We start from the raw sequence: 22,122 nt of genomic DNA on the forward strand, positions 1-22,122 counted from the left end.
TGCATGCATGGATCAAGCAATGATCATTTTAGACTCTCTTTTGGTATTTCTCATAGACATAGATTGTAAGTTCCCACAGGAATAGGGCCCTCATTTCCCCCTGTATTTGTCTGTAAAATGTTGTCTTTTATTGTATTGTTTCTCTGTTGTACTTTTATCATTGTACCCATGGGCAGCATTGCGGAATCTGTTGGCGCTTTATAAATAAAGAATAATAAATAATAATAATAATTGGACAGATCATTTATAATAAGTGCTTAACATTTGATGACACATAACGTTAACAGTAAGAGACTTTCACTTGGCTGAGGGATTATAGCTTTATTCTGACTGCTGGACAGGATTGTGACTCCAAGACAGGATCAAGGCTCTTAAACTGGCCAGTACCTTTATCTGTGATGCCAACATGTAGGTAATTAGACTGGGAGCTAAGATATGTAGCTTTACTGTTTTAGCCCGCAGAGCTCTGCGGTTACAATCTTGGTCAGCTGATGTTTCTTCAAAGGCCAAGCTTTTAGCTTTACCCTATAAGGGTAAGACTTTGTTTTGACCTGGTCTGGCGGAGATCATTTCAGAGATTACGGGTGGAAAGGGATCTTTCCTACCTCAGGACAAGAACAATAGACCTAAGGGTCGTCAGACTTCTAATTTTCGTTCCTTTCAGAATTTTAAAGGACAGAAGTCCTCCTTTTCTTCTTCCAAACCAGACCAATCCAGGTTCTCTTGGAAATCCAGCCAGCCCTGGAATAAGGGAAAACAAAACAAGAAGCCTTCCACTGACTCTAAATCAGCATGAAAGGTCTGTCCCTGATCCATTTCTGGATCAGGTGGTGCAGACTTTCTCATTTTCGACAGGCTTGGATACGTGATGTCCCAGATCCATGGGCTGTGGACATAGTATCCCAGGGTTACAAAATAGGATTCAAGTCTCATCCTCCAAGGAGCAGATTTCTCTTACCAAGACTTTTCACAAACCAGGTAAAAAGGGGAGGCCTTCTTAAATTGCGTAAAGGACCTATCCTCCCTGGTAGTTATTGTACCAGACCCTCTAGAGAAACAGGGTCCAGGATTCTATTCAAATCTATTTGTGGTTCCGAAAAAGGAGGGAACCTATCGACCAATCCTAGATCTCAAGTGCCTCAACAAATTCCTCAGGGTTCCGTCTTTCAAGAGGGAAACTTTTCATTCCATTCTTCCATTGGTTCAGGCCATAGACCTGAAGGACGCGTATTTATACGTTCACAGGAATCATTACCAGTTCTTTAGGTTTGCTTTTCTGGACAATCATTTCTAGTTTATTGCTCTTCCGTTTGGTCTTGCCACAGCTCCCAGAGTGTATACAAAAGTTCTGGGAGCTCTTTTGGCAGTGATCAGATCCCTGGGAATTGCAGTGGCACCTTATCTAGACGACATCTTGGTTCAGGCGTCATCTTTGCAACTAGCAAAATCTCATACAGAAATGTTGTTGTCTTTTCTTCATTCCCACGGATGGATAGTAAATCTGGAAAAGAGTTATCTAGTTCCATCTACAAGAGTGATTTTCATAGGGACAATCATAGATTCTCTGTTCATGAAGATTTTCCTGACGGACATCAGAAAATCCAAACTTCTGGCTTCTTGCCTTTCCCTCCAGTCTGCCTTTCGCCCATCAGTGGCTCAATGTATGGAGGTGATTAATCTGACGGTGGCTTCTAAGGACATCATTCGTTTTGCTTGATTCCATCTGTGACTGCTGCATCCTCTGTCAATGGAACGGAGATCATTAAGATTTATCACAGAGGATAAATCTGGACCCCCTATCAAGAGACTCTCTTTCATGGTGGATTTCCCAGGAAAACCTATATTAGGGAACTTGTTTCCTGAGACCGTCCTGGGTGATTGTGGCTACAGACGCCAGCTTGTCAGGCTGGGGAGCTGTTTGGGGTTCTCTGAAGGCTCAGGGCCTGTAATCTCAAGAAGAGTCCTCTCTTCTAATGAACATCTTGGAGTTGAGAGCAATCTTCAATGCCTTGACAGCTTGGCCTCAATTATCTTTAGTCTGGTTTATCAGATTCTAGCCAGACAACATCACCTCAGTGGCTTACATCAACCACCAGGGAGGGACTCAGAGTTCCTTGACCATGAAGGAGGTGACTCACATTCTGCAGTGGGCGGAAGCTCACGATTGTCTGCTATCTGCCATCCACATTCCAGGAATGTACAATTGGGAGGCGGATTTTCTGAGCAGACAGACTTTTCATTCCGGGGAGTGGGCTCTCTATCCGGAGGTGTTGTCCAGGATAACCCTTGAGTGGGGGGTTCCGGAATTGGATCTGATGGCGTCTCGTCAGAACGCCAAGCTTCCAAAGTACGGTTTAAGGTCAAGAGAACCTCAGGCCGCTCTGATAGATGCCCTGGCGGTTCCTTGGGATATTAGGCTAGCTTACCTGTTTCCTCCGTTTGCTCTCCTGCCTTGAGTCATTGCTCGTATCAAGCAGGAGAGAGTGTCTGTGATCCTAATAGCTCCTGCCTGGCCTTGCAGAATCTGGTTTGCAGATCTGGTGAAGATGTCATCTCTTCATCCTTGGAAGTTACCTCCTTGGAAGGACCTTCTCCTTCAGGGTCCATTCCTCCATCCAAATCTAGATTCTCTGAAGCTGACTGCTTAGAGATTGAACGCCTAGTCCTGTCTAGACGCGGTTTTTGGAAGGAAGTTATTGATACTATGCTTCAGGCTCGTAAACCTGTTACTCGTAAGATTTACCATAAGGTATAGCGTAAATATCTTTTTTGGTGTGAATCTAAGGGTTTCTCCTGGAGCCGAGTGAGGATTCCCTGAATGTTATCTTTTCCTCAGGATGGCCTGAAGAAAGGTTTGTCAGTCAATACTCAAAAGGGTCAGATTTCTGCACTGTCTATTCTTTTGCACAAACGTCTGACCGATTTACCAGATGTTCAAGCTTTTGTTCAGGCCCTGGTCAGAATCAGACCTGTGTTTAAACCTGTTGCTCCTCCTTGGAACCTTAACCTAGTTCTTAAAGTTTTGCAACAGGCTCCGTTTGAGCCGATGCATGTTGTAGATATAAAGTTGTTGTCTTGGAAGGTTTTGTTTCTCCTTGCTATTTTTTCTGCTCGCAGAGTTTCTGAACTCTCAGCTCTGCAGTGTGATTCCCCGTACCTTATCTTTCATGCAGATAAGGCGGTCCTTCATACTAAATTGGATTTTCTCCCTTAGGTGGTGTCGGATCAAAACATTAATCAGGAAATTGTAGTTCCTTCTTTTTGTCGTAATCCTTTTTATAAAGAACGTCTTTTGCACAACTTGGATGTTGTGCATGCTCTAAAGTTTAACCTTCAAGCTACTAAAGAGTTTAGGCAATCTTCTGCCCTTTTTGTTGTTTTCTCTGGAAAGCATAAAGGTCAGAAGGCCACTTCTACTACTCTTTCTCTCTGGTTAAGAAGTATGATTCGTTTTGCTTATGAGGCTGCTGGACAGCAGCCTCCTGAGAGAATTATTGCTCATTACACTAGAGCTGCCTCCTCTTCTTGTGCTTTCAAAAATGAAGCTTCTGTTGAACAGATTTGCAAGGCGGCAACGTGGTCCTCTTTGCATACTTTTTCAAAATTTTCCAAATTTGATACTTTTGCCTCGGCTGAGGCTTCTTTTGGGAGAAAGGTTCTTCAAGTGGTGGTGCCTTCTGTTTAGGTCCTCCTGCCTTTTTTCTCCCTCCCTGTTCATTCCGTGTCCTCTAGCTTGGGTATTGGTTCCCACTAGTAATTGGAATGACGTTGTAGACTCTCCATGTCTTAGGAAAGAAAACAAAATTTATGCTTACCTGATAAATTTCTTTCTTTCCGGACATGGGGAGCCCTCTTTTTAATTATAATTCGGCAGTTTTTTTTAGTAAACCTCAGGCACCTTTTTCACCCTTTGTTTTTCTTCTTTTTCCATTTTCCTTTAGCTGAATGACTGGGGATTATGGGTAAGGGAAGTTACACTTTACAGATTTGCTGGGGTGCTCTTTGCCTCCTCCTGCTGGCCAGGAGTTGAATATCCCACTAGTAATTAGAATGACGTTCCTGAATTTATCAGGAAGGATCAATTTTGTTTTCTAAGTGGTATTTAGGAGACAAGTGTACAGCTCCAGTTAAGTTCTTGCCCATGCTCAGTAGAGGACTTCTGCAGAAAAACAAACTGACTCTTCTGAAAAACAATTCAAAGTATATGATACTACTAAAAATGATTGTCCATCTGATTTTTGCTACCATTATTTTTACAGCAGTAGTCATTATCTTGAAGTGGTAAAAAACTACTTATGTACAAATACAACAATTTAAAATATTTACTACTTCTGGAAATGATTGTCCATTTGTTTTAAATATTCTGATTCTTGCTACCATTATTATTATTATTTACAGTAGTAGTGATTACATTGAACCACCTTTCAGAAGATGTGGTAAAGAACAAACAAATATAAAAAAGCAAAAAAAAAAAGACTTATGCTTAACTGGCTTCACAGGATACACGTGCACTAGCAGCAGGAACTCAGTTCCATGCACAGTATGGGAATTTTTTGTAATTTTTTACAGAAAGCCAGCTGGGAACTTCAGTTATCAACATGGCAGCTCAGTTATTAACATGGCAGCTTCCTTACCTCCCAATAGGCAGCGGCTACACTGAGAATTTCTAAGTGCTCATTTTGCAAGAAAACAAATTGTTTGCTGTTTTTTTAACACAATTTGTTCAATGAGCACTGTTTTTCATATCCCTTTAAAAAAAAAAAAAGTAATATAATCGAAGCAGGGCTGGACTGGGAAATTTTTGAAGCTCGGCCCAGCCAACCTTGCCCCCTCAGTCCAGCTACTCACCCCCTATTACTTTTTAGCTTCCGGTAGTGGAGCGTCCTTGAATAGATGCGCTATACTGCGCACAAGATTCACTTCATGTCCTGGCTGGCAGGCTCCCTCTTCACTAATGGCTGGGAAATAGCCCTGCGGCCCATCAGGAAAATTCCTGGAATCCCAGTGGACCAATCCGGCACTGAATGGAAGAAGTGGTTTTGAGAACGGATACTTGTGGAATAATAATAGAATTACAAGGAATAAATAATATGTATTTGAAATCTGTAACTTTAATTTATATTAAAGGGACATTCCAGTCAAAATATAAATACACATAGTTGAATTACATCTCTGAATAGAAACATATTTACAATATGCATGTACTGGCAAAAATGCTTCTAGAAAAAGTTTTCACTGTTTTACTGTTCGCATTTTTCTCTGCACGTGCATGTGAAGCATAATAAGATATTCTCAGTGCACCATTATTATAAATAGTGCAGTTGCTCAGAGCACTAGTGGCACTTGTATCATGTCAGCAACTAACAAACTGAGTCTTTACCAGATGGTACAAGCACCTTAGGCTCTCTTAGCAAGTGCAGTGTATAAAATGCTGGTGCATGGTGCATACTTAAATACACATTTGAAACAGCTATAACTTTTACTAGAAGCATTTTTGCTAATAAATGTATATTACAAAAATGCTTCTATTCAAAACTGAAATGCATCAATGTGGATTCCAATTTTGGCTGGAATGCCCCTTTAACTGATATCCAGTCAGATTCTGAGACTGTGAGGCAGATTGTTCAAATGATTAATTAAGAGTAGGGAGTGAGGGGAGGAATGTTTCCAAGGTTTGTGTCAACTCATTTTTAATATTTTAACTTTTCTAGTACCTTATGCTGAAAACTTAAAGAAGATGACAATAAAAAAGTTTAACAGAAGTGACGAGGAGACAAATATCTACAATGAGTTCTTTCGGCCTTATGAGTTGAGCAGCTTTGATGACACTTTTTGTCTGGCTATGACAAATTCTGCCAGGTGCATATTAACTAAATATTTGTTTAAAGATCAGTACATTTTCCTGTTGTTTTTGTTTTATGGAATCAAAGCAGTAGTTCTTTTATTTAGCAAACTCTAACACTCATGCAAATAATGATTTGTTATATTCTCCGGGGTAAAATGTTGTATACATGCTATAATGTTATGTTTGCAAGTTCTAAATAAATAAAGTGCACTATTTTAACTGCAACTGTTTTGCTATTTTCTACTAAATTTGCTGCTGACATACAGTATGTGACTAAATAACTGCACCTGAGCTGCCGGCTTACAGTTGACTTATGATTACTGTTATCTCATATCATTTATGTTATTTTATTCTAAAGTTATGTCAAAACTGATCGACTGCAGTTGTGTTATCATTCTATTTATGGTAAGACAAAATAAGATATAGAAAAAAGCATCAATAGATAATTATTTTATGCCTGTATACATTTAGATAGATGCACACTCTGCTCTATGGGATGCCTAAATGTATTATTCAAACTATGGGTCCTGCTGTTTATTTTTTTAATATCATTTAATATCAGTGGGTAATTTCTTTCTTTCAGAGACTTCATGCCAAAAAATGTTGGAATAGATCCAAGTCCATTTACAGTGCGGAAGCCAGAGGAAACTGGAAAATCAGTGCTTGGGTAAGTAAGAATAGTGTTCATGCTACTATTTTCTTCTTATATTTTTATTATGACAATATCAGAATAAGGAACTATACAATAGCAGTGATACCATAGTTTGTTTATTTATAATTCAGACCAAATGTTGTCTCATACATCATCTGACGGTTGGGAATAGCATAATAACGTATGCCTAAGACTCAGAATTTTTTATGTAAATGGAAAAGGTAAAATGTGGAACCTAAAGGGATAGTAGGGAGGAAATGGAATTTGGGGTAAATTGTGTTTTCTTCTCAAGGAATAGGTAACACAGTACCTTAAAGGGACATAAAACACGCACAATTTCTTTCATGTTTCAGTTTTAAAGACAAACTTTCTAATTTACTCCTATTGTCAAATTTACTTCATTCTCTTGGTATCCTTGGTTTTAAAGCAAGTGGAAGTCGTATGCGTGTGCACTTGACTGGAACAATATTTTAGCAGTTTTATAATTATTTAAAACATTTGCAAAAACTGTAGGTGGTAACAGTGCTTCCTGTTGTGTGTTGCTACAGAAATGTGCACGCTACCTATCTACGTATATGTATTCAACAAAGAATAACATGAGAACAAAGTAAGTTTGATAATAGAAGTAAATTGAAAACTGTTTTTTAAAGAATATGCTGTCTGAATCATACAAGAAATTTTTGAGTTTCATGTCTCTTTATATGTAATTGTATATTGTAATATGTAATATGTAATTCTGTATCCTGAAGTGGAAATGTTGTAAAATCTGATAAGATGTCCAGTGTTCTCCCCAGGACCTTTCTTAATGGGTGCACCACCCAGCTGACTTTACTGACCACCTGGCTAAACGTTTAGCAAAAAATAAGCTAAGCTTAGCTAAAGGGACAGTCTAGTCCAAACAATATTTCAATTTACTTTTATCAGCAATTTTGCTTTGTTCTCTTGGTATTCTTAGTTGAAAGCTAAACCTAGGAGGTTCATATGCTAATTTCTAAACCCTTGAAGGCCGCCTCTTCTCTCAGGGCATTTTGACCGTTTTTACTACTAGAGGGTGTTAGTTCATGTGTGTCATATAGATAACACTGTGCTCATGCAAGTGGAGTTCCAGTGAGCCAGCTCTGATTGGCTAAAATAGATGTCTGTCAAAAAAACTGAAATAAGGGGGCAGTTTGCAGAGGCTTAGATACAAGGTAATCACAGAGGTAAAAAGTGTATTTATATAACTGTGTTGGTTATGCAAAACTAGGGAATGGGTAATAAAGGGATTATCAATCTTTTTAAACAATCAAAATTCTGATGTAGACTGTCCCTTTAACATTTTTCAATATTTATTGCTTATGTATGTTAAATTATGCAATAAATTTGTGCTTTGGATATCAGAAAATGTTGTAATATTAGAAAGTATTACTCCCCACCCGCTTGCAACATTTTATGTGGAGAAAACTGATTTCATCCTGAAAATGAGAGAATCTATAGAATGTTGTTGTGTCCGACTATAAACTTTAAGCAAACAGAGTAAATTTTACTATACACTGGCTGTATAATAAAGATCATTTCAACTCTATATATGCAAATTAAGAGAAAACGTCAGTAAAGTTATGGGGTTCTGTGTATCAATTCATGTTTAATTAAAATATTTACAACATTCTTTAGTTTACACCTGATATGCACAAAAAAAGAAAAAGATAGGAAGAAAAGTAATACAAAAAATACTTTTTCCCTTGTACAGTTTGATGATTTTTTTGAGCCACAAGTATTTATTAGAACATTTCAGTGCAGTATTTGGGAGTTGAGGACCTGTATTATTCCTTGGTATAATTCCTTTATTTACTACTAATCCTAAAGCCCGTGTACACGGGCCATTTTCTGCGGTGCAGCGGTCCCGCCCAACCAATCCCGCCATGCCCAATCCCATCCTGTCATGTCCCGGCCACGCCCACTTCCGCCCACCCTCTCTGCTGTCCCTCACTGACTGATAGTTTGTTAAGGCCAGTTATGATTGTCCTTGCGCAGTCTTTACTGTGCATGAAAGCTTCGGACAAACATACCTGGCATTTTATTATATAGTATATTCCCTGAACATTTCCTAAGAACTTAAAGGAACATAAAACACTAAATACATCTCCTCTACCTCACTCTAATTATGGGTGCTGTTATTTTGGAACCTAGGTTCCACTGCAGGAATCTAAAGGAGCGATCATGTACATGTGCAAAGACAGCAGCACTGGAATGTTGTGAAAGACAAATTTCAACATGGCTGCCCCCGAGGGAGATGGGGAATTACCTCAATACTATGCTTATAAAATGTATATAGTGTTTATTGTCCCTTTAACCCAAAGCTGTCCTGCTATCACCTATTTCATATGAAGGTGATAGTCCATAGAGCTCCATAACATGTGGGATATAATTCCTGCCACTAGCAGAAGGCGAAGAACCCACACAAGACCTTAAATTCCTCCCATCTCCCATCTCTCCTAAGTTTTTTACAAAGATAAAGCAGTTCTTCAAATTAAATATGATTTTCTCCCTAAAGCGGTTTCTTCAGAAAATATCAACCAAATTATTGTTGTCCCTTCTTTGTGTTCGGATCCTTCTAATTCTAAGGAACTACTTTTAAATAATCTTGATGTCTTCAAGCTACTAAGGAGTTCAGACACTCTTACAGCTTATTTGTTCTCTACTCTGGGACTCATAAAGGGCAGTAGGCTACTGCTGTAGCTTGGGCCTCTTGGCTCAAGCAGGCAATACTCAAGGCAAAGTTGCCCCTTAAACGTATCACAGCTCATTCTACTAGATCAAGTGCAACTTCCTGGGCTTTCAAAAATGATGCATCTTTGGAGCAGATTTACAAGGCTGCAACATGGACTTCTCTGCATATCTTTTCAAAATGTTACTGCTTTGATGTTTTTGCTTCTTCACAAGCAGCTTTTGGCAGGAAAGTCCTTCAGGCCGCAGTGTCTGTTAAATAAGAATGCCAGACAATTGTCCCACCCATTCCTGTAAAATGTACTAACTGCTTGGGTATTAAACCCAAAGATGGAGATCTATGGACTATCATCATCATATGAAAGAAAACAAAATGTATGTTTACCTGATAAATTCTTTTCTTTCGGAATGATAGTCCATAGGCCTTGCCCTTTTCAATTTTATGGGCGACAGTTCTAATTTGCAACTCTATGGACCCTGCTTTACTACCTATCATTTTTCTATTCTCTGCTTGCCTATGTGTTAAACTGAGGAATGATGGGAGGTGTGAAGGAATTAAGCTCTTGTGTGGGTTCTTGGCCACCTCCTAGTGGCGGGAAATATATCCTTTGTTATTTAGCAATATGGACTATCATCATCCCGAAGGAAAATAAGTTATCAGGTAAGAATAATTCTTGTTTTTTTTATTTTAAATTTTATTCTTCAAGTGATAATATTACACGCACATCATGCTTTGTTCTGGTTTCCAATTTTTTAGAATTAAATCAACAAAACAGTTAATATTCCCCGTGGTATTGGTTTTACTTCTGAGCCTGCAGCTGTCTTCAAAGCTATTCTCTTATTTTAACCCTTTGCAGGTGCAAGTATGGGGAACACTGCTATCATGGAGCTAAAAAAAAACTATTGTACCCTGTGACAGAAATGGGGAACATTCACAGATCAGTGATGTTGCTGGCTTTTTCATAACTGTATTGTGTGCTTTAAATTAGCACACAGAATACAGAGTGGGATGTTTACATTTTTTGCAGTTGTTTAAAGCTCCTACTATGTATCATGCATGCTAACCTAAAGTGCACAATACAGCTGCCAAAAATCTGGTAACAAATACATACAGACTGAGAATCAATCTGCCAAGAACCACACACACTGTTTATAACCTTGTTTATTAAAATTTTAATTAAAAATGCAATTTTCACACTTTTTGTTACAGGTTTCTTACACAACATGATATATACATAAATGTATTATACATTTTGAATCTTCTGGATCTCCTGAAAAAAAAATAATTATATGAGTGAGTTTCTCACGGACAAATGACAAAACTCCTCAGCACAGTGTTGGAAAGGGCTCAGCAGTTAAGGGGTTACACATTGTTTGTTTAGAATTCTTCTCCCTTACCAGTTTACAAAATAGTGTGCCAAACCTTGCAATTACTTTGTAAATATTGATAGGGTTGTATTGAAAGAATTATACTGGGTTCCATGAAGGATTTAACTTATCACCTTTTATATTTATTATAAATATGCTCCATTTCTATTCTGTTGGCTTAGCCTGTGCATATCTCCAGGCTCATGTTCTCATTGTCATCAGTGGCCTGGGATTTGTACTTCATCTCAACAAGTATTTTATTGTAGCACTTATTATTTCTCATATCTCTTCAATTACTTGTTGATGAGAGAAGTGAATAGCTATGGATTTGTATTCTATGCAGAAATCATATATTTTATCTGCATGTTCCTTGGTCCTCTTAATAGAATCATCCATCTTGGTACCAGACTAGCCTGCAGCACATAATGTAACTAAATTAGCTGTCAAATGGGTTAAAAATGAAAATGAACCTTTTTTGGGTAATGTAACATCTATATTAGTGCTATGTTAATAATGTGACCCTTGCACTGTGCCTGCCTGTGGGCATTTTCAATTCCTCAATTTTTCTTTTCTGTTTTTTAATTGTAATGTGCTGTATAATTTTTTTGTTAGTAAAAAAGCCAGTAACTTAATACATTCTGCTTGAACGTTGTTGGATGGGCTGATTCACTCATTAGCACTGCAGATCTGTTTATGTGGCTTGTATGAGATTCGAGCAAGAAGATAAATCGTACAAAAGCATAATAAGACGTGTAGAACCAGGTGTTCCTGGAAAGAAATATGTTGACGCATTTGATGTGTGTAGTTTGTTGTTTGTAACTGCTATGGGCAGTGAATTCTTTGTTTATAAGTCTGCAAACAAGAAATAATCTTACTGGTATTTATAAAACAGTAACATATTTTTTCCTGATATGATTAAAAGTTGTAAATTATCTCATATTATTGACTTTTATTTTTTGTTGTGTGTGTTTGTGTATATACTATATATATATGTGCGTGTGTTTGTGTATATACTATATATATGTGTGTGTGTTTGTGTATATACTATATATATATATATATATATGTGTGTGTTTGTGTATATATATATATATATGTGTGTGTGTGTGTGTGTGTGTGTGTTTGTGTGTGTGTGTGTATATATATATATATATATATATATATATATATATATATATATATATATATATATATATATATGTGTGTGTGTGTGTGTGTGTTACTGTTTTATTATACATTATAATACCTGTAAGATTGTTTCTCGTTTAGCCCTTAAACAAAGAATTAGAAATGATTACTTTTTAAATATTTTTAAATTTATATATTTTACTGTAGTGTAGGGTTCCCTCTCCCCACCTCCCCCCTCCAAGCGATCAACACTCCCCCCCCCCCCTCCAACCCATTTTTTTCCTGTAGTTTAGGGTCCCATTCTGCCCTCTCCCTTCAAAACAGTTTTTTACCCTAGTGCAGGGGACACTGCCCTCCCTCCTCCTCTGCTGGGCCACTCACCCTCCTTCCCCCCCATCCCTTATACTCTGCACCAACGGAACATTGTTACAGAAAGTGACGCAATCGGTGTGCTCCCTTACCATTAAAATGCAGGTGCCTTCTGCTCCTGGTTGCAGCTCCCACTATCTAATATATATAAGTACGATTTTGATACACAGAACTGCTTTGCTTGTATCCATATCTAAGACAGATTGTTGCATATTTCACTCAGGGCTAAGAATGGGTTATGTATATATTGTATATATTTTTTCTGTATGATATACATAGGGTATATTGATTCACCTATACTGTACTTATTTGGTATGTGTTTTATTTTCGAACAGGTGTTTTATTATTGGGGGTGTATGTTGCCAGGGTAACCCCTTGGTGTTTTTTCCGGTAGTGGGAGGGGCCTAATGCCTTTATATTGTTTGTCGCTTTATTCACTATTGTTGGTCTGATGAAGGGGTGAACACCCCGAAACGTCACTGCAAATAAAACTCAAGTTTGAATATATTTCAAGACCAGTGAGTGCTTTGTTCCACATCTAATATATATATATATATATATATATATATATACTCCTCCTCTTGCTACCACTTTTTTTTTTTTTATCCGGGATGACAGTAATCTTTAGCCTTTGCTTACTGGCTCCCGCAAGCAAAATTATTATGCGCTTTAGAGCAGCATGCTGCGTTCTTTGAGGCATGGTTCATGTATTTGTGAGTCTGCACTTTGTCATTTATTAGCCAGCAATCATTTTTATTTCTTAAGCAGTGGCAGACACAATATAACATGGACTTAGATGCAACTACTTTCTAGGCAAATTTTTCACTTTTGGTTGACTTAATTTAGTTTCCTGACAACAGACTTTCTATATTCAACTGCCTTCAGTCCATCTCTTTTGAGCCTGGTTAAAGGGTCATGAAACCCACATTTTTTATGCCATGATTTACAAAGAGCATGTAATTTTAAACAACTTTTCTAATTTACTTCTATTATCCAATTTGCTTCATCGTCTTGATATCCTTTGCTGAAAAGCATATCTAGATAGGCTCATTAACTGCTGTTTGGTGGCTGCACACAGATGCATCCTGTGATTGGCTCATCCATGCGCATTGCTATTTCTTCAACAAAGGGTATCTAAAGAATGAAGCAAATTAGATAATAGAAGTAAATTGGAATATTGTTTAAAATAGTATTCTCTACCTGAATCATGAAAGAAAATTTTTGGGTTTAGTGTCCCTTTAAGGAGTGTATTTTCTGAACACATTTTCTCTCATTACAGAACAGAGACCGCCACAACGCCTTTAAAATTAAGAATGTTTCACCTCTGTGTTCATTTTCCTACAAAGATATATGACGTTATGTATATTACTTCAATTTATGTACTAGGCCCTTTTTGGACTTAAAGGGACATGAAACACAAACATTTTCTTTTGTAATTCAGAGAGAACATACAGGTTTTAAAAATGTTTTCAATTGACTTCTATTATTACATTTGCTTTGTTCTCATGATATTCTTTGTTGAAGGAATACCTAGGTAGGTGGCTGTAGCACTACATGGCAGACAATAGTGCTGCCATTTAGTGCTCTTGCAAATGTATAACATTCTTGCAAAACTGCTGCCTTATAGTGCTGCAGAAATGTGCACTTCCCTGAACATACTGTACCTCCCTGCTTTTCAACAAAGAATACCATGTAAACAAAGACAAATTGATAATTGAACTAAATTGGAAATTTGTTTACAATTGTATGCTTTATCTAAATCACTAAAGACATTTTTTTGGGTTCCATGTCCATTTAAAGTTTGATAAAAAAATAATAATATTGGTGAGAGAAAAGGGTAAAGTTTTCATATTGATTTTTTACAAAGTTAAAATGGTTACAGCAGTGCAGTATTGAATGTTGAGTGTGCTGCTGTGAGTCACACTAATCTATAACGGCTTCACTTCACCTCACAATCTCTTTACTTTAGATTGAATTTTGTGTAACAACAAAAGTGATCAAACAATTTTCCGCAGCTGCATGAAATCAATAAAACAATATGACCGGAGACAGAAGCAAGTTGATCTGAATTTGAATTTACCTACAAGGGACCAAGCAAATGAACTATATCTAAAATCAGAAAGCAATACATTTATATAAATAATATAGAACAATAATGAAAGACAGAATGTTACTATGGACTGTAGTCATTTTAATATAGGATTGTTCATTTCTTACATTAAACTTAAAGGGATATTCCAGCCAAAATTGGAAACCACATGGGTGCATTTCGGTATGGAACAGAAGCAATTTTGTAATATACATGCATTGGCAAACATGCTTCTAATAAAAGCTATAGCTGTTTCAAAATTGTATTTAAGTATGCACCGTGCACCAGCATTTTATTTTAGTTTTGCGCTCGTATTATGAGTTGAAAGTAAACTGTTTTCGCTCACACGCTAACACAACGAGCTCAAAAAGCCAAACTTTTATTGCGTGCGCTTTCCCGTATTCCCCCATAGAAGTCAATGGAGCAAAAATAGTAGAAAAAACAAACACCCCCCTCTTGCTCAAACCCGAATGCATATTCTCATGTGCACTAACCCGACATGAAAATATGAATATTTCACATTTCAATGTTCTTCACATACAATAATATGTACTATTTATTCATAAATACATATTTCTACATACTGTATATCTGATGGCTTTTTTTGTACAATATATATCTATACCTATATATATATATATAGATTACTATTTAAATGTATATATATATATACAAATATTTATAGCAAATACATGGTTAAAACATTTATTAAAAATGAATATTGCATAAATATATTTCTCTTGTTAAGTGTATCCAGTCCACGGATCATCCATTACTTGTGGGATATTCTCCTTCCCAACAGGAAGTTGCAAGAGGATCACCCACAGCAGAGCTGCTATATAGCTCCTCCCCTCACTGCCATATCCAGTCATTCTCTTGCAACTCTCAACTAAGATGGTGGTCGTAAGAGGACTGTGGTGTTTTATACTTAGTTTATTTCTTCAATCAAAAGTTTGTTATTTTTAAATGGTACCGGAGTGTACTGTTTATCTCAGGCAGTATTTAGAAGAAGAATCTGCCTGCGTTTTCTATGATCTTAGCAGAAGTAACTAAGATCCTTTGCTGTTCTCACATATTCTGAGGAGTGAGGTAACTTCAGAGGGGGAATAGCGTGCAGGTTTTCCTGTAATAAGGTATGTGCAGTTAAAATATTTTTCTAGGGATGGAATTTGCTAGAAAATGCTGCTGATACCGAAGTAATGTAGTAAAGCCTTAAATGCAGTGATAGCGACTGGTATCAGGCTTATTAATAGAGATACATACTCTTATAAAAGTGTATTTTAAAACGTTTGCTGGCATGTTTAATTGTTTTTTACATATGTTTGGTGATAAAACTTGTGACTGTTTAAAAAATGTTTTTGTCATTTGTTATTCCATTTTTTGGTATTAAGGGGTTAATCATCCATTTGCAAGTGGGTGCAATGCTCTGCTAACTTATTACATACACTGTAAAAATTTCGTTAGTGTAACTGCATTTTTTCACTGTTATTTCAAAATTTGGGAAAATTTGTGTTTCTTAAAGGCGCAGTAACGTTTTTTATATTGCTTGTAAACTTGTTTTCCAAGCTTGCTAGTCTCATTGCTAGTCTGTTTAAACATGTCTGACACAGAGGAACCTACTTGTTCATTATGTTTGAAAGCCATGGTGGAGCCCCATAGGAGAATGTGTACTAAATGTATTGATTTCACCTTAAACAGTAAAGATCAGTCTTTATCTATTAAAGAATTATCACCAGAGGGTTCTGTCGAGGGGGAAGTTATGCCGACTAACTCTCCCCACGTGTCAGACCCTTCGCCTCCCGCTCAGGGGACGCACGCTAATATGGCGCCAATTACATCAGGGACGCCCATAGCGATTACCTTGCAGGACATGGCTGCAATCATGAATAATACCCTGTCAGAGGTATTATCTAGATTGCCTGAATTAAGAGGCAAGCGCGATAGCTCTGGGGTAAGAGAGATACAGAGCGCGCAAATGCTGTTAGAGCCATGTCTGATACTGCGTCACAGTATGCAGAACATGAGGACGGAGAGCTTCAGTCTGTGGGTGACATCTCTGACTCGGGGAAACCTGATTCAGAGATTTCTAATTTTAAATTTAAGCTTGAGAACCTCCGTGTATTGCTTGGGGAGGTATTAGCTGCTCTGAATGACTGTAACACAGTTGCAATTCCAGAGAAATTGTGTAGGCTGGATAGATACTATGCAGTGCCGGTGTGTACTGACGTTTTTCCTATACCTAAAAGGCTTACAGAAATTATTAGCAAGGAGTGGGATAGACCCAGTGTGCCCTTTTCCCCACCTCCAATATTTAGAAAAATGTTTCCAATAGACGCCACTACACGGGACTTATGGCAGACAGTCCCTAAGGTGGAGGGAGCAGTTTCTACTTTAGCAAAGCGTACCACTATCCCGGTTGAGGACAGTTGTGCTTTTTCAGATCCAATGGATAAAAAATTGGAGGGTTACCTTAATAAAATGTTTATTCAACAAGGTTTTATTTTACAGCCCCTTGCATGCAATTGCGCCTGTCACTGCTGCGGCGGCATTCTGTTTTGAGGCCCTGGAAGAGGCCATCCAGACAGCTCCATTGAATGAAATTATTGACAAGCTTAGAACGCTTAAGCTAGCTAACTCATTTGTTTTTGATGCCATTGTTCATTTGACTAAACTAACGGCTAAGAATTCCGGATTCACCATCCAGGCGCGTAGGGCGCTATGGCTTAAATCCTGGTCAGCTGACGTGACTTCATAGTCTAAATTACTCAACATTCCTTTCAAGGGGCAGACCTTATTCGGGCCTGGCTTGAAGGAAATTATTGCTGACATTACTGGAGGCAAGAGTCATACCCTTCCCCAGGACAGGGCCAAATCAAAGGCCAAACAGTCTAATTTTCGTGCTTTTCGAAATTTCAAGGCAGGAGCAGCATCAACTTCCTCCGCTTCAAAACAAGAGGGAACTGTTGCTCATTCCAGACAGGCCTGGAAACCTAACCAGTCCTGGAACAAGGGCAAGCAGGCCAGAAAGCCTGCTGCTGCCCCCAAGACAGCATAAAGGAACGGCCCCCTATCCGGAAACGGATCTAGTGGGGGGCAGACTTTCTCTCTTCGCCCAGGCGTGGGCAAGAGATGTTCAGGATCCCTGGGCGTTGGAGATCATATCTCAGGGATATCTTCTGGACTTCAAAGCTTCTCCTCCACAAGGGAGATTTCATCTTTCAAGGTTATCAGCAAACCAGATAAAGAAAGAGGCATTCCTAAGCTGTGTGCAAGACCTCCTAGTAATGGGAGTGATCCATACAGTTCCGCGGACGGAACAAGGACAGGGATTTTATTCAAATCTGTTTGTGGTTCCCAAGAAAGAGGGAACCTTCAGACCAATCTTGGATCTAAAGATCTTAAACAAATTCCTCAGAGTTCCATCATTCAAAATGGAAACTATTCGGACCATCCTACCCATGATCCAAGCGGGTCAGTACATGACCACAGTGGACTTAAAGGATGCCTACCTTCACATACCGATTCACAAAGATCATCATCGGTTCCTAAGGTTTGCCTTTCTAGACAGGCATTACCAATTTGTAGCTCTTCCCTTCGGGTTGGCCACTGCCCAGAGAATTTTTACAATGGTTCTGGGCTCACTTCTGGCGGTTCTAAGACCGCGAGGCATAGCGGTGGCTCCGTAACTAGACGACATCCTGATACAGGCGTCAAGCTTTCAAATTGCCAAGTCTCATACAGAGATAGTTCTGGCATTTCTGAGGTCGCATGGGTGGAAAGTGAACGTGGAAAAGAGTTCTCTATCACCACTCACAAGAGTCTCCTTCCTAGGGACTCTTATAGATTCTGTAGAGATGAAAATTTACCTGACGGAGTCCAGGTTATCAAAACTTCTAAATGCTTGCCGTGTCCTTCATTCCATTCCACGCCCGTCAGTGGCTCAGTGCATGGAAGTAATCGGCTTAATGGTAGCGGCAATGGACATAGTGCCATTTGCGCGCCTGCATCTCAGTCCGCTGCAATTATGCATGCTAAGTCAGTGGAATGGGGATTACTCAGATTTGTCCCCTCTACTAAATCTGGATCAAGAGACCAGAGATTCTCTTCTCTGGTGGCTTTCTCGGGTCCATCTATCCAAGGGTATGACCTTTCGCAGGCCAGATTGGACGATTGTAACAACAGATGCCAGCCTTCTAGGTTGGGGCGCAGTTTGGAACTCTCTGAAGTCTCAGGGATCGTATAAATATTCGTATAAATATTCTGGAGTTAAGAGCAATATTCAATGCTCTTCTAGCTTGGCCTCAGTTAGCAACACTGAGGTTCATCAGATTTCAGTCGGACAACATCACGACTGTGGCTTACATCAACCATCAAGGGGGAACCAGGAGTTCCCTAGCGATGTTAGAAGTCTCAAAGATAATTCGCTGGGCAGAGTCTCACTCTTGCCACCTGTCAGCGATCCACATCCCAGGCGTAGAGAACTGGGAGGCGGATTTTCTAAGTCGTCAGACTTTTCATCCGGGGGAGTGGGAACTCCATCCGGAGGTGTTTGCTCAACTGGTCCATCGTTGGGGCAAACCAGAACTGGATCTTATGGGGTCTTGCCAGAACGCCAAGCTTCCTTGTTACGGATCCAGGTCCAGGGACCCGGGAGCAACGCTGATAGATGCTCTAGCAGCTCCTTGGTTCTTCAACCTGGCCTATGTGTTTCCACCGTTTCCTCTGCTCCCTCGACTGATTGCCAAAATCAAACAGGAGAGAGCATCGGTGATTCTGATAGTGCCTGCGTGGCCACGCAGGACCTGGTATGCAGACCTAGTGGACATGTCATCTCTTCCACCATGGACTCTGCCTCTGAGGCAGGACCTTCTAATACAAGGTCCTTTCAATCATCCAAATCTAATTTCTCTGAGACTGACTGCATGGAGATTGAACGCTTGATTCTATCAAGGCGTGGCTTCTCCGAGTCAGTCATTGATACCTTAATACAGGCTCGGAAGCCTGTCACCAGGAAAATCTACCATAAGATATAGCGTAAATATCTTTATTGGTGTGAATCCAAGAGTTACTCATGGAGTAAGGTTAGGATTCCTAGGATATTGTCTTTTCTCCAAGAGGGTTTGGACAAAGGCTTATCAGCTAGTTCTTTAAAAGGACAGAGCTCTGCTCTGTCCATTCTTTTGCACAAGCGTCTGGCAGAAGTTCCAGACGTCCAGGCATTTTGTCAGGCTTTGGTTAGGATTAAGCCTGTGTTTAAAACTGTTGCTCCCCCTTGGAGCTTAAACTTGGTTCTTAAAGTTCTTCAGGGAGTTCCGTTTGAACCCCTTCATTCCATTGATATTAAACTTTTATCTTGGAAAGTTCTGTTTTTGATGGCTATTTCATCGGCTCGAAGAGTCTCTGAGTTATCTGCCTTATATTGTGATTCTCCTTATCTGATTTTTCATTCAGACAAGGTAGTTCTGCGTACCAAACCTGGGTTTTTACCTATGGTGGTTTCTAACAGGAATATCAATCAAGAGATTGTTGTTCCATCATTGTGTCCTAATCCTTCTTCAAAGAAGGAACGTCTTTTGCATAATCTGGACGTAGTCCGTGCCTTGAAGTTTTACTTACAGGCTACTAAAGATTTTCGTCAAACATCTGCCCTGTTTGTCGTTTACTCTGGACAGAGGAGAGGTCAAAAAGCTTCGACAACCTCTCTCCCCTTTTGGCTTCGGAGCATAATACGCTTAGCTTATGAGACTGCTGGACAGCAGCCCCCTGAAAGGATTACAGCTCATTCTACTAGAGCTGTGGCTTCCACCTGGGCCTTTAAAAATGAGGCCTCTGTTGAACAGATTTGCAAAGCTGCGACTTGGTCTTCGCTTCACACCTTTTCAAAATTTTACAAATTTGACACTTTTGCTTCTTCGGAGGCTGTTTTTGGGAGAAAGGTTCTACAGGCAGTGGTTCCTTCCGTTTAAGTTCCTGCCTTGTCCCTCCCATCATCCGTGTACTTTAGCTTTGGTATTGGTATCCCACAAGTAATGGATGATCCGTGGACTGGATACACTTAACAAGAGAAAACATAATTTATGCTTACCTGATAAATTTATTTCTCTTGTAGTGTATCCAGTCCACGGCCCGCCCTGTCCTTTTAAGGCAGGTCTAAATTTGAATTAAACTACAGTCACCACTGCACCCTATGGTTTCTCCTTTCTCTTCTTGTTTCGGCCAAATGACTGGATAAGGCAGTGAGGGGAGGAGCTATATAGCAGCTCTGCTGTGGGTGATCCTCTTGCAACTTCCTGTTGGGAAGGAGAATATCCCACAAGTAATGGATGATCCGTGGACTGGATACACTACAAGAGAAATAAATTTATCAGGTAAGCATAAATTATGTTTTTTACATGTTTTCATCTACTTAACTGCAGAGGGCTCCAATACACACACACACATATATATATATGTTTGTCTATATAGTGTATATATGTATTTATTTGTTTATATTTGTGTATATATGGCTGTAAATACATATATACACATATAAATGTATATGTATACATATATAGGCACAGAGGCATAACTAGAAACCACAGGGCCCAGGTGCAAGAATCTATGAAGGGCCCCCCACCCCAAAAAAATGTGAATTTGATACATTTTTTTTAAACATTTAACACAGAAAAAAAAATGTGAATAAAATGTGTATCAGATTACATATCTGCAGAAGGGGGTACCCTGTGCCCACAGTCTGTGAGATGGTCTGACCCCCTATTACTGTATATAGTGACACCAATCAGTACTGTATATAGTGAGTTAGTGATACATTCTGTAACCTGCCGCTGAGATGGCTGGCCTGACCCTACCCACCCCAGTACTTTATATAGTGACCACAGTAGTCTGTGACATGATCCAGCCCCCCCCCCCGTACTGTATATAGTGGTACTGTATAGTGACACTGTTTACCTCCCCCCTTGCTCCCCAATGCTGTAGTATCAAGGTCTGTAATCTGTTGGTTCCACAAACACACACATGCACACACACATACATGCATAAATACACACACAGTCACATACATACATACACACACACACACATAAACACAAACATACACACATACAATGTCACAAATGTAGTATGAAATTGGACCATTCAAATATAAATAAAACCATTAGTTCTGCTACTAAATATGAAAATCTAATGTTAGCAGGGAAAAAAAGCATCTTGTAGTATATTGAGTTGTTAATTGTCAATTACACCTATGCAGTGATTTGGCTCCTTGGCTGCCCATTTGCATTGAGCCATGCTTTTTATAATGATATGGTGACCCTAGGTCCCTACTACCATCCCAGCCAGTACTATATGTAGTGTGTGACTGTGAAGTGATACAGTTTGTGAGATGATCCAGCCCTGATACTCCCCTAAAACGCTCAGCCTCACAGGTTGCGGCCATTGCGCTACTGACCACCTGACACCTTTCCAGTCCACTACTCCAGTTACTGGTTCAATTTAATCAGCCTGGCAGCCTCAAACTCACTGTTGTTCCCCTCCCATTTACTTCCTGTACAGCTGTTGCAGGCGAAACCTCAAAGAGGTACCTTAATCACACTCTACAAGTCTTTTGGAGACTCCAGCAAACCCTCTTGAAAGCTACTTAAAACTCCAACTAACATACAGGGTATACAGTCTCAAAGATCAACGGAAAACTTTGCCCTTCTTACCGGCACTTGCAAGAAACTTAAAGCAGGTGTCCAGCTGCACACGTTATAAAAGACTCTTTAAAGGAAAAACACTGTATCTAAAGGAAAAACACTGTATCTAAACGTGTACCATACAGTGAAACATAAGAGACTTTGTTACGATACATATATGTTCTTTTTGGCACTCTGAAACAGTCAACTTAGCCCACACAAAAGGGCATAACGATCTCTGGACATTTTCCACAAACGTGAGTACCTGGGTCCATCCCACAAATTTAACAGC

General features: G+C 39.2%; 1 protein-coding gene across 1 annotated transcript in view; it reads left to right on the top strand.

Moving 5' to 3' along the window:
- Nucleotides 1-22,122, top strand: part of FIG4 (FIG4 phosphoinositide 5-phosphatase) — a 1,077,570-nt gene that overhangs the window by 676,212 nt on the left and 379,236 nt on the right. Inside the window, exons 19-20 of the mRNA XM_053710848.1 lie at nucleotides 5,712-5,859; nucleotides 6,429-6,512. Coding sequence (XP_053566823.1) covers nucleotides 5,712-5,859; nucleotides 6,429-6,512 — 232 coding nt within the window. The remainder of the gene's footprint in view (nucleotides 1-5,711; nucleotides 5,860-6,428; nucleotides 6,513-22,122) is intronic.

This window comes from Bombina bombina, chromosome 4 (assembly GCF_027579735.1).
Source record: "Bombina bombina isolate aBomBom1 chromosome 4, aBomBom1.pri, whole genome shotgun sequence".
Taxonomy (NCBI): Eukaryota; Metazoa; Chordata; class Amphibia; order Anura; family Bombinatoridae; genus Bombina; species Bombina bombina.